General features: G+C 40.0%; 1 protein-coding gene and 1 long non-coding RNA gene across 4 annotated transcripts in view; one reads left to right on the top strand and one right to left on the bottom strand.

Moving 5' to 3' along the window:
* LOC138958662 (uncharacterized) overlaps positions 1 to 12,531 on the bottom strand; it is a 131,492-nt gene that overhangs the window by 34,677 nt on the left and 84,284 nt on the right. For all 3 annotated transcript variants that reach the window (XM_070329888.1, XM_070329887.1, XM_070329886.1), the window contains exons 54-59: positions 9,151 to 9,309; positions 8,419 to 8,580; positions 7,405 to 7,575; positions 5,159 to 5,320; positions 4,199 to 4,375; positions 149 to 313 (exon numbers count right to left, since the gene is read on the bottom strand). In XM_070329888.1, the coding sequence (XP_070185989.1) occupies positions 149 to 313; positions 4,199 to 4,375; positions 5,159 to 5,320; positions 7,405 to 7,575; positions 8,419 to 8,580; positions 9,151 to 9,309 (996 nt within the window). The remainder of the gene's footprint in view (positions 1 to 148; positions 314 to 4,198; positions 4,376 to 5,158; positions 5,321 to 7,404; positions 7,576 to 8,418; positions 8,581 to 9,150; positions 9,310 to 12,531) is intronic.
* Positions 9,699 to 10,655, top strand: LOC138958667 (uncharacterized). The gene is made up of 2 exons (XR_011453467.1): positions 9,699 to 9,907; positions 10,149 to 10,655. It is a non-coding gene; the product is annotated as an uncharacterized lncRNA (long non-coding RNA).

Here is a 12,531-nt window from a genome sequence, read left to right as displayed (position 1 = left end):
TACTGGATTAAAGACGCTGAACCTATTTACTTGTGTTCACAAACTTTCCTTAATTTCACATCTCTCGGAACTGATTTATATCAAGCCATATTTGAGCCTTAAATGCTCTCTCACTCTCATGCCGTCACATAATGCAATAAACACTTACGCAGACAGTCAGTTAATGACGTCCGTTTGTCTTCTTTCGTGCCTTTGCCAGGGCCACAAGCCATACAATCAGTGCTGCTCTTAGGGTTGGCCATAGGCTGGTAGGTGTTGACTGGGCAGTTCAAACAACCAATACCCATAATGTCCTGGCCTGCCTCACATTTAGCTGCACACAAAATAAAACTGTTGAGGGAGGACATTGGGGAGGGGGGGGGTGAAGGAGAGGCCGGAGGTGAGAGAGAGAGAGAGAACTTTGAACTTTGAACTTTATTTATTTATCGAGGGTAACAGAATAAGCAAAAATAATATACATGCTTTTTTTCGTCCGGCCCTCGCCCATTGAGGGTAACTCGATTAATAACAAGAAGAAATAGAAGTTAAGTTAATTACAATACAATGTATATAATTAACATGTCAAACAGTTAAAAAGACATTCAAAATGCATTATGAATATCAAGCAATGATGTATTATTATCACATAATTATTTACTTGTTTCCAAGAGAAACAGCATATACATTTCTTTGAAGGAAGTTTCACTGAATTGCATTTTAATTAAATCAGGAATGGAGTTCCACAATAAGGCGCCAGAATAAGAAAGACTTGATTTGTAAAGGTCAATTCTAGGGGTTGGGGTAATTAATTTGTTTAGTTTTATTGAATTATTCAGTTTGAAATCTGAGGCAATGAATGTAGGTGCATTCCCTGACATAATTCTATGCATCATTACACCTTTGTTGTAGATGAATCGTGATTTGATAGGAAGAATCTTTAATTTGTTATAATCAGACATAGAGAGAGATGCATTTTTTAAAAGAATTAATTTTACAGCTCGTCTATGTAAAAAGCATAAGTGTTTCAAAGTGTTTGCACTTGCAGAGTCCCACACTGTGGACGCATAATCAATAGTTGATTGAATATATGCCTGAAAAAACAGTTTCCGTGTGCGTAGGTCTAGAAAGTGTTTAATTTTTGATAACTGATATATTTTTTTAGAAGTATTTTTACAAAGTGTATCTAAATGTTTTGACCAAGACAGATTATTATCAATGGTTATTCCCAAAACCTTATGGTTATCAACTTCAGTTACATCTTGATTTTGTATTTGTAGTTTAGGAAATTTTGATGATAGATTTTGTCGTTTTTGTCTAGTGGTTAGAAGCATGCATTTAGTTTTATTTGGGTTCAGTGACATATGGTTTAGTTCTGACCATTCCAGCAATCGATCAATGTTTTCTTGGAGGACTCTTGCTAGCTCACTTAGATCTTTGTGACTAGAATGAATTGTAGTATCATCTGCAAATAGTTCACACATACATTTAACAAATAATGGTAGGTCATTAATATAGATAGAAAATAGTAAAGGACCAAGAATAGAACCTTGTGGAACTCCAAACCTTACTGTTTGTTTACAAGAGTATGATTGATTCAGATAAGTACTTTGCTGTCTGTCTGACAGGAAAGATTTTAACAATTTAACAGAATCAGTTGCCAAACCATAAATCTCAAGCTTTTTGATAAGGAGTTTATGGTCAATTAGGTCAAAAGCTTTAGCAAAGTCAACAAATAGAGCAGCACAGAACTGGTTACTATTAATGTTGTTTAGCCATTGGTCAACTAAGCTAATCAGCGCTGTTTGACATGAGTGTTTTTTCCTAAAACCTGATTGCTTATCATGTATCAATTTGTTGTCCTCAAAGTGCAAAAGAATATGCTTATTGATATGTTTTTCAAGAGGCTTTGAAAGGATTGATAGAATTGATATTGGTCTGTAATTTGAAGGATTTGTAGTATCCCCCGATTTAAAAAGAGGAATCACTTTAGCCTGTTTGAATTTACTTGGAAAACAGCATTGGTCGATACATATGTTATAAATGAAAGTTAATGTATCCGTGATTATTGGAGCTGCCATTTTTATAATTTTTGCATCAAGCCCATCTATGTCACGTGTTCCGCTTTGTTTAAGATGTTGTAGCTGAGAGTAAACATCCAATATAGTCATTGGTTGCAATGCATGATGAACATGGATATGTTTGGAATTGCAGTATTCTTTCAAAAGTTTTAAATCATTTGATTCTGTCCGATCATAAGAAATCACTTTATCGGCAATTTTTGAGAAATGTTCATTAAGTGTATCTACAGAAATATTAATAACTTGTGAGGATTTATTTGCAATGTCTTTGTTTGTGAGTTGGTTAATTGCTTTCCAAATAGATTTTGAATCTTGTTTAGATGTAATGAGGTTTTGAAAATATTGTTGTTTACGTTTTCGTTTCAGGGAGTTCACTTTATTTCTTTGTTGTTTGTACTCTTCATGTGTACCATGTTCTTTTAAAAAATCACGGTAATTTGCTGCATTTTCTATGTCTTTGTCGATCCATTTAGGTTTTTCAATCTGCTTGATTCGATGTGTTTTAAGGGGTGCGTGTTTGTTATAAATATTAATGAATATAGATATCCAAAAATCCAAAGCTTGGTCAGGGTTTGTAAAATTGTAAGTATTTGTGAGTGGACTATTTTTTAGATCAGAAAGAAATCCACTTTCATTGAAATGAGAGAATTGTTTTGTGACCTGTTTTTGGAATTTTTACCCCTTTACGAGACCATGTGGTACAAATGGGAAAATGGTCACTCACAGCAAAACATGGTACACATGTTTCTTTAATATGACGTTTTTCAGAAACATAGATATGATCAATAAGTGTTTTAGAGGTGGAAGTAATACGAGTAGGTTTTTGAATCATTTGATGTAAATTTAATAGATTTAGTGTTTCCAACCAATTCTTATTTTGCTTCAGAAGATCGATATTAAAGTCTCCAAGAAGAATGATTTCTTTTGATTCATTTAAAACTGCATCCATCATGTCCATGAATTTATCACACCAGTTTACCTTCTCTGCTGGGTTTCTGTAACAGAATCCAACAATAATTGATGCTGATTTTTGTAAGCATATTTCCACCCAAATGGATTCTATTCCATGAGATTCAAGTTTTTCAAGACGCTTGTAGGTTAATGATTCATTAATATAAACTAACAAACCAGTTTCTAAGAGAGAGAGAGAGAGAGAGAGAGAGAGAGAGAGAGAGAGATGATGATGATGATGATGATGATGGAACTTTATTTTTCAAGGATAGAGGTTAAAGGCTACGCCTTTTCTTTCAACCGGTTCTTACTTCTAATACACATTTCTTATAAATGATAAATAAGTAAAACAACCGGACAAATTAATATGAAAACGAAACGAACAAACAAGCAAACAGACAACCGGACAAATAAGCAAAGCAAACGAACAAACAACCAAACAAACAACACAATAACAAAGTAAAAGAGAGAGAGAGAGAGAGAGAGAGAGAGAGAGAGAGAGAGAGAGAGAGAGAGAGAGAGAGAAAGATATTCATAGACTCAGTGTGGAAGAGAGAAAGGGAGAGAGAGAGAGAAAGAGAGAGAGAGAGAGAGAGAGAGATAGGGGGGAGAGGGAGAGAGAGGTAAGCAAGCAGACAACGAAACAGTCAGGTATTACCAGGTAGAAAGTCACACATACATACACCCAGACACACATGCAAACACACAACTGAGACACAACATGAACCAGAATAATCAACTCGGAACTTAAATAATGATAAAAAAAAACGTCACACGTAAGTTCTACATGCTTTTGGTTCCTTTGGTTTGAAGAGACCCTATAGCCAAAACTTGAATGCAATTTTGAATCTGATCATTTGCAAAATACTTGTATTGAAAGCTGGAAACAAAAAACCCTGTTTAAGAGAGACCGTCAAAGTTACAATTAATCACTTTGGCACTGAATGTCGTACACTGCCTGACTAAAATGAATTAACAGCGTGTGGAGGTACATTCGTCCTTGTTAAAACAATTATTATTACACTGCCAATGGCAATTAATAAGTGAAAACAAATGAAGCTTGCCTTTATGTCTTTTTACAGATGGCAACATTATAATAAGTTACACAAATACAAAAATAGTCAGAGACAGAAACACCTTAAAAAGAAGACAAAAACAGTATTTAAACTGAGAAATGAATAACGACGTACGGATGCTACAATAAGCAGCGGAAACAGAGGCCTCATCGTCCGTAAACTGATTGACAGTACACGACTGGCACATTCCAAATTTAGCAGCTCCTACGTTGGTCTTGTACTTTCCTCTTTCACACGCCTGGCATGTCTCTTTTTCAGCAGACATCACTTGGTAACCTTCCGCACAATAGACTGAAACATACAAAACATAAATGCTCATCTTGCTCTGTCATGCAACTCCTTTCAACAGCATCGTCCCCTGACAGAGAGGCCTGCCTGTAAAACGGCACTTCAGTTGTATTAAACAGTGTATGAGTTTTCAGTAGTCAAGCAGTCAATTAAGAACGGCTTTGATTTACAATTGCTGTCGCAGGTAACTTTGTAGTGTCGGGACCGCGAATGGTTGCAGCTTAGTTACGAGTATGAGAGCTGTTTGATTGGTAGACTCGGTCAGAAAGAAGGGGTGCATTCAGGTGAAGTAACTCACATGGTGGCATAGGACTATCCACTCAGATTACCTTCAATCGCGCTGCGTGACTAGCAGGATAGCGACTAACACGCTGTTACCATGTGCAAACTGTTATTGAAAGCATGTTACTCGTGTTCAACTTCTGTTACGAAACGTATCTTTGTGCGGTGTCACGCTGTTACCACGTGCAATCCTAAACCTGATAATGATCAAAAACATCTCAAGTTACTAGTGTTCTGTAAAACGCATCTTTATACGGTATCAGCACACTACATTTGGTTTAAACAATACTTTATTACATTTTTATCATGACAAGAAAAAATGCATGGATTTTACGATTACTATTAAACTCAAGAATATGATGCTTATTTTAAGCAATCATATTAAGTACAAAACAACGGTTAACAACTGAAGGTGCACACTACCTATTCAGGGTATGTATCAGCACACAGCGTTTATAAGAACACCATTTTGGATTGGATGGAACAGCAAATAAAGATACGTACAGACACACTGGGTCATGTTGTCACTGCTCTCCTGCTCAGTGGTGAGGTTCCTGGGGCAAGTCAAGCAGGCTGTCTGCAGGCTGTCTGGTTGATACTCTCCCATAGGGCACGCGTAACACTCGTTGTCTGTCTCATTGCGGTAACTGCCAGCATGACACATTCCTGACAAAAAAGACATTGGAGTTAGAAGCAGGGCCGGACTAGGTAAGTACGAGGGGGGGTGGGTGGGTTACAGATGGGGGTCCAGAGGGCGAAGCCCTCTTGGTGGGGGTTGCAAGGGGGCTTCGCCCCCTTGAAGCTGAACGTTTTTATATTTAGTCAAGTTTTGACTAAATATTTTAACATCGAGGGGGAATCGAAACGAGGGTCGTGGTGTATGTGCGTGTGTGTGTCTGTCTGTCTGTCTGTGTGTGTGTGTAGAGCGATTCAGACTAAACTACTGGACCGATCTTTATGAAATTTGACATGAGAGTTCCTGGGTATGAAATCCCCGAATGTTTTTTTCATTTTTTTGATAAATGTCTTTGATGACGTCATATCCGGCTTTTCGTGAAAGTTGAGGCGGCACTGTCACGCCCTCATTTTTCAACCAAATTGGTTGAAATTTTGGTCAAGTAATCTTCGACGAAGCCCGGACTTCGGTATTGCATTTCAGCTTGGTGGCTTAAACATTAATTAATGACTTTGGTCATTAAAAATCTGAAAATTGTAAAAAAAAATAAAAATTTATAAAACGATCCAAATTTACGTTTATCTTATTCTCCATCATTTGCTGACTCCAAAAACATATAAATATGTTATATTTGGATTAAAAACAAGCTCTGAAAATTAAATATATAAACATTATTATCAAAATTAAAGTGTCCAAATCAATTTAAAAACACTTTCATCTTATTCCTTGTCGGTTCCTGATTCCAAAAACATATAGATATGATATGTTTGGATTAAAAACACGCTCAGAAAGTTAAAACAAAGAGAGGTACCGACAAGCGTGCTATCCTTCTTAGCGCAACTACTACCCCGCTCTTCTTGTCAATTTCACTGCCTATGCCGTGAGCGGTGGACTACGAGTATACGGTCTTGCTGCGTTGCATTGCGTTCAGTTTCATTCTGTGAGTTCGACAGCTACTTGACTAAATATTGTATTTTCGCCTTACGCGACTTGTTTGATGTTTCTGGAGGGAAAGGAAGCCTCTCCTTGAACGAAAAAGGTAAATTCGACAGCAAGCTGTATTGGCAATGAAGAGATGAGGGGGTGAAAGGTGCGATTTCTCCTCGGATTTCATGATGATCCCGATGCGTTTGGGAGGTACATGCTTAAGCCAGGGGGGGGGGGGGGGGGTTGCGCAACCCCTATAACCCCCCCCCCCCCCCCTAGTCCGGCCTTGAGAAGATTTACTAAGGCATGCTACAGTTCTGATTACAGGTCGAAAATACCTCTGAGGTGACCGTTATAATCTGTTCGCACAATCTTAGAATGTTTACATTTAATCTGGCTTTTTTAGCATTACATTTTGTTTATTTACTCGTACACAGCTGTACTAGTTAAACGAGGTTGGACAACAGGAAACAAGTGACATGTTCTGTTGTCTCATGATCTCTTGGCATACCAACAAGTTCCTTTCAAAAAAGGACAATTGTGAAAGTTCACTTCTGGTTTATCAAGTAAGGTCCTTTCATGAAATTATTCGCAAGAAATGTTTGAGCTATATTTATGCAAACCCTGTCTCACGCTTTCCGTCCGTACCAGATTCTCGTTGAGAATAAAACACATTGTAAGCCTATACAATAAAGAAAGTGTGATCAACATTTTAAATGTCGATCTCCAAAATCACACACGCACACACACACACGCACATACACACACACACACACACACACACACACACACACACACACACACCTATACAAACGCACACACACACTCACACACACGCACAGACACACACACACACACACACTGACACACGTACACACACACACACACACACACACACACACACACACACACACACACAAGCAGACGCAGGCAAAAACACACACACGTACATGTCTAGACTACACACACGCACTACTACCCCACCCACCCCCCACCCACACCCCCCCCCCCCACACACACACACACACTCGACTCACACATACACACACACGTAAAAATAAGGTTCCATCATGATTTCTACAACGGTAAAAATTCGTGTCCATTTGTACATGCATACAGTGTTAATGGTCTGCACGAGAACACTCACTGATTTTGCAGTCATCTGCGGAATTGGAGCTTTCACCTTCGGTGGTGAAAGTGTCGTTGCAAGCCGTGCAGTTCATAAAGCGTTGTTCCACGGAGCCGTCGCGGTAAAATCCCTTCTTGCAAGGTGAACACATTGTACCACTCAGGTTCTCTTTGCCGGCCTCACACACAACTAAACATTGTGGGGAAAAAGAAAGAATGGAAACTCTTGTTATTTTTGAGGGGACTGAGGCGAGCATATGTACTGTCTACATCCAGCCCCATACCAATATGAGACCACATTACCCTACATTGATTTGTCGCAAGCAAATGAACTCCCACACAACATTCTAGCAGTGCATTTTCAGAGACAGAATGTACCTCGAAGGAGGCAGGCATTCTCTTTTATTTACAAGCTGACTAATACAAAGCCAGTACTGTATTTATGCATAGGGTAACTTACATTCAAAAATAGTAGCTTTCAAAAATAAACGTACACAAACTCCTATTTGACCAATCAGGTACCGGTATGATCTCATTCAACACTACGTACATTGAATTTAGAAGAAAAAAAACCACACCACAGCTTTGTCTTCAATTCTCAACCAAAATATGACAGAATGTGCGATGGCACAGCTTTTCGGGCTTGTTGAATACTCTGAGTGCGAGTATGAGTTCGAACTATACCTGTGTGCAACAATTTGAATAATGCTTCAGATCTCTTAAAGCCGGTGAGGAAACATTAAACACATTCTTAAAGAATAGTATTCGATTCATTTAAACCTGACCAGAAATGATGTCAAAATAAGTTCTTGTTCTTACAAAAAAATGAAGTCGTGAGTACAAATAAAACGATTTCATTCTGATTCTAGCTTGATATTTTGTACCCATAACGTGATTAAATATGTATGTTTGTATGATGACTTTGAAATCATGTCCTGTGTGTCTAACAAAGTGTCTGCTTATATAGCAAAAATAAACTTGCTATTCCATGAGGACTAAAACCGGCAACTGTCACATGCTAAATCACACTTACACATGCACTGCTGAGCACTGGTGGAACCCTTATTTTCGGTAGTGTAGCTGGTGTTGCACGGCATACACATGTCTTGCCATTTTTCTGGCTGGTATGACCCGTAGTCACACTCCATACACGTGTTTGTGTCACTGTCTCTGTAATTTCCTGGTTCGCAGGCAGCTGAAAACAGAACAAACTACCTGCCAAACAGTGGTGGAATATGCTCAGCTGTGATCTTATCTTCTCACTTAGCGTCACACATCCAGATGCCAACACAAATGCAAACCAAACAACCAACCAACCAGCCAGGCCAACACACGCACGCACACACACACACACACACACACACACACACACACACACACACACACACACACACGGACACACACACACTAACACATACCCACAGACGCATGCACACACACATACACACAGTAACACATACCCACAGACGCATGCATGCACACACACACACACACACACACAACACACACACTGCCTACACAGACGCATGCGTGCACACACACCCCCACCCACACACACACACACACACAAAGAAACACTGCGCGCGCATGTTAGCATACAAAAACACAAATAACCCTGCCCGCTTCTCTCTCTCTCTCTCTCTCTCTCTCTCTCTCTCTCTCTCTCTCTCTCTCTCTCTCTCTCTCTCCACCTCGAGTCTCTCTCCGTCTCTCTCATTCTCACTCTCTCTCTCTCTCTCTCTCTCTCTCTCTCCACGGTTCATACTCTGATGACAGGAGCTGAGAGATGTAGACCCCGTGTTGGCAGTTGTGTTTCCAACAGGACAACTGACACAGATCTCATGTTGGACTCCATCACTGTACATGCCACGTGGACAGGGGACACAGTCCGAGCCGTTCAACTGTGTTCCTGCCGGACAGGTGTCTGCGGAGACAAAACATTAACATATCAAACTAAACATGACATTACAATACACATTTAAAACGCGCATATTAAAATGTATACATAAGTCAATAAATCAATACATCATAAAAGAATTTTCTTCAGTTGGAATAAAATAAATAAAGTAAACAAAAAAAACAAGCTCGCGGCTTTTCTCCGGACATATACGGACGATTTTGCCGCCGAACCGTTCTTCAATGAAGTATTTCTTAATATCCTGTCCACTACGTATAGCGAAATGTTCATGTTCTTCATAACTTGAGCTCTGGAAAGACGCCTGTCTGGAAAGTTTCAGGTCTCCATCTTACAGAACACAAACAAGCACACACATAAACAAACTTTATTTTATTTTATTATGCATGCATGTGTCATGAATTATTATTATGAGGCGCGAACCTGTCAAGAATAGAATAGGCAACCGAGACTACTCGCGCATTACACGACGTAGCCAAGTGACGTATTCATGTGACGTATCCAAGTGTACTGACGTAAACTAAAATCGTTTCACGAGAGGGTCGTTTTCCGCAAGTCCATGGAGCGAAGAACGCTTGGAGGAAAAGCCGTTCCCCTGTCTTTGTAGGTAAGTGACTGTGATTATTGCATCGACAATCGTTCCACGGGACCTGGGCGGAGATGAGTGTATCGTGTCAGTCATGTACATTGTGTTGTTGTCAAGTTGTGTACGTTTGAATGTGCGCTGTTGCCAAATCCCCATTTTTCGAAACACAGTAATAGAATGAGAACGATAATAAAACATGAACAAACCAAGTCTTTTAGACAGGCTGTGTAGGTAACACATATGGCCCTTTGATCTGTTTCAGGAACCCACGGTCCAATTGATTCATTCATCTTCCTCTTCCTCATGTTGCCGTAATTGTGGAGAGAGATGTAACCAGACTACTTCTGCTATTAACTTGATGATGGTGTCTTGAGAAGAAGAGTGACGAACCAAACCAGGAGCGCGGTCTTCTAGACCAGTCAAGTGCTACAAGTCATCTCGAGTACCTTTTCAATGACATCGAGCTAAGTCAAAACTTCATAAACATTATGTGTATTCCTTTTGTTTTGATGTCCTCCAAGGGAAAATTATGAAGAACGTTTGCAGCAGCGGAGTCACGTTAGATTACCGTGACAGAATTGAAATCCAGCAGCAATAGACATGTGATCAGAGTGTGCTGAGATGCAAGTAACATGACCTAGCTTGAACAGTGTGTGATACATTTAGTACGATACTGATATTTAGCAAAAATATAGACTAACCTGATTAATGTGTGCTGCATTGCAAGAATTTTATTAACACTATCCATGTATTAAATTATGTAAACCAATGTTGACCTTTCTCCGCTACTTCGAGAGCATGGGAAAGAGTGAAGGAAAGTAAAGTCCAGGCAGTACCTGTTTCTTTAGCTAATACGAAAAGGCGGCGTGTTTTCCTTCCATAAACTTCCTTTGGAAGGCGCACGCAGAAAGAAACAGGCTGACGAAAACTGACCTGTGACATATGGGGGCTTCGTCCGGGATTTTGTAACTCGTAATTTCAATTTGGCTTCCCCAAACAAATTTTCTTCAAACAAATTCCCTATTCGTTTTTCGTTTGTGTGTTCGTCCGTTCATGTTCATCATCGTATAAATCAACTTTTGTATTTATTCATGTTTATAGTTAGTTCATCATTTAACGATAACAGAGTCTGACGTGTGTGCTTCAGCACACGGGAATAATCCAAATGAAGAGTGACGCAAGGCTTTGACGTCACTATAATAATTCACGTAAAGCACTAATGTTATAGTAGTTTAGTTCCCCCTATTTGGCTGTGCTAAACAAAAAGCTATAACAGAAGACAGTGGACTAACACCCTGTCAGGCCATCCTGTGTCCCTTAGTCGACAAAATTATAATATTGTTGGTCGCCGTGGGAGGTTGGTGGGCGAATTGGGTTATATACGAGGGATAGCACTCATCTTCGTCCAGAAGGACCGTGGAAGTGAAGTTGATTCTGCAGACAGTCACACTTCACAACGCCAAGAGTAAGGGTTAGGAAATTTAGATTATTGTCTATACAGCAGTAGATAATTGAAGAATCTTATTTCGACTTACTGTGCGATAGAATCGAGTTGATATTGATATAGGCGAAAGGTCCACGTTGATGGAGCGCCGATGAGATATTAAAATGAAGTTCACTCGATAGAACGGTATATTGTTTGACATATACCAGAAGAACCATAAATTCTAGTGTTAGGTATCCGTGGTTATAAAAGGATATTAGAATGGTTCAGAGAAATCGTGTCATTGGGACACGTAACGTTTACTGAGGTAACGTTGAACGTTCATGAATTCAAGTAGCAAAGTGAGCTTCACTAAAGTAACACTTCATTCTATAGTGGGGGAGTTTTCTCTCTCTAGTAAATAGTGTGTGAAAAGCAGTTTAGTCAAATCGGTTTTTCAACCGAGCATCACGTATTTGCAGTTTGATTCAGTGAATATCTGTGTGTGAGTTAACGTAAAGGATATGCAAACATCCAAACACCCGAGTACTAGGGCGCATATAGCAAGAATGAACGCTGACCCGCAGAACCAGAATACGGCCGAGGCAGTAGTCTCAGATGTTGAAGGTGGTGACACATATGTCAACACCCAAGGAGAATCGAGCGATAATGATTCTCAGACGTTAGGCGCGCGTGTAACGACTTATGTATCCGCTGCGAGTAATGAACGTGCAGGTCCGATCCACCCTGAAAAATCCGGATTAGAGTGGACTCGCGAACTTTTGGCGATAGGACGAGAGTTAGGACTCGAAGGCAAAGACTTGCGTGAGTTTGTAGCTGAAGAACGCGCACGAGAGGAACGAGAAGCTCACGAACGCGAACGTGAACGTGAAGAACGCGCACGAGAGGAACGTGAACGTGAACGTGAAGTTCACGAACGCGAACGTGAACGTGAAGAACGCGCACGAGAGGAACGTGAACGTGAACGTGAAGTTCTCGAACGCGCACGTGAACGAGAAGCCGATCGCGCGTTTCAGCTAGAACAGTTGAGGATACAAACGGAAGCACGCCGAGACAACGCCAACAATAACGCGTCGAGGCGTCGTGGGGATGACGACTTTATCCCAAAAATCCCTTTTCTTGATGACAAAGACGACATCGAGAGTTGGTTTGCACAATTTGAACATTATGCAACCGACTGTCATCTCGACGACGAACGCAA

This window comes from Littorina saxatilis, linkage group LG2, assembly GCF_037325665.1.
Source record: "Littorina saxatilis isolate snail1 linkage group LG2, US_GU_Lsax_2.0, whole genome shotgun sequence".
In the NCBI taxonomy this organism is placed as follows: Eukaryota; Metazoa; Mollusca; class Gastropoda; order Littorinimorpha; family Littorinidae; genus Littorina; species Littorina saxatilis.
Note: the sequence above shows the minus strand (reverse complement) of the source record. Positions and strands in the feature narration are given on the sequence as shown.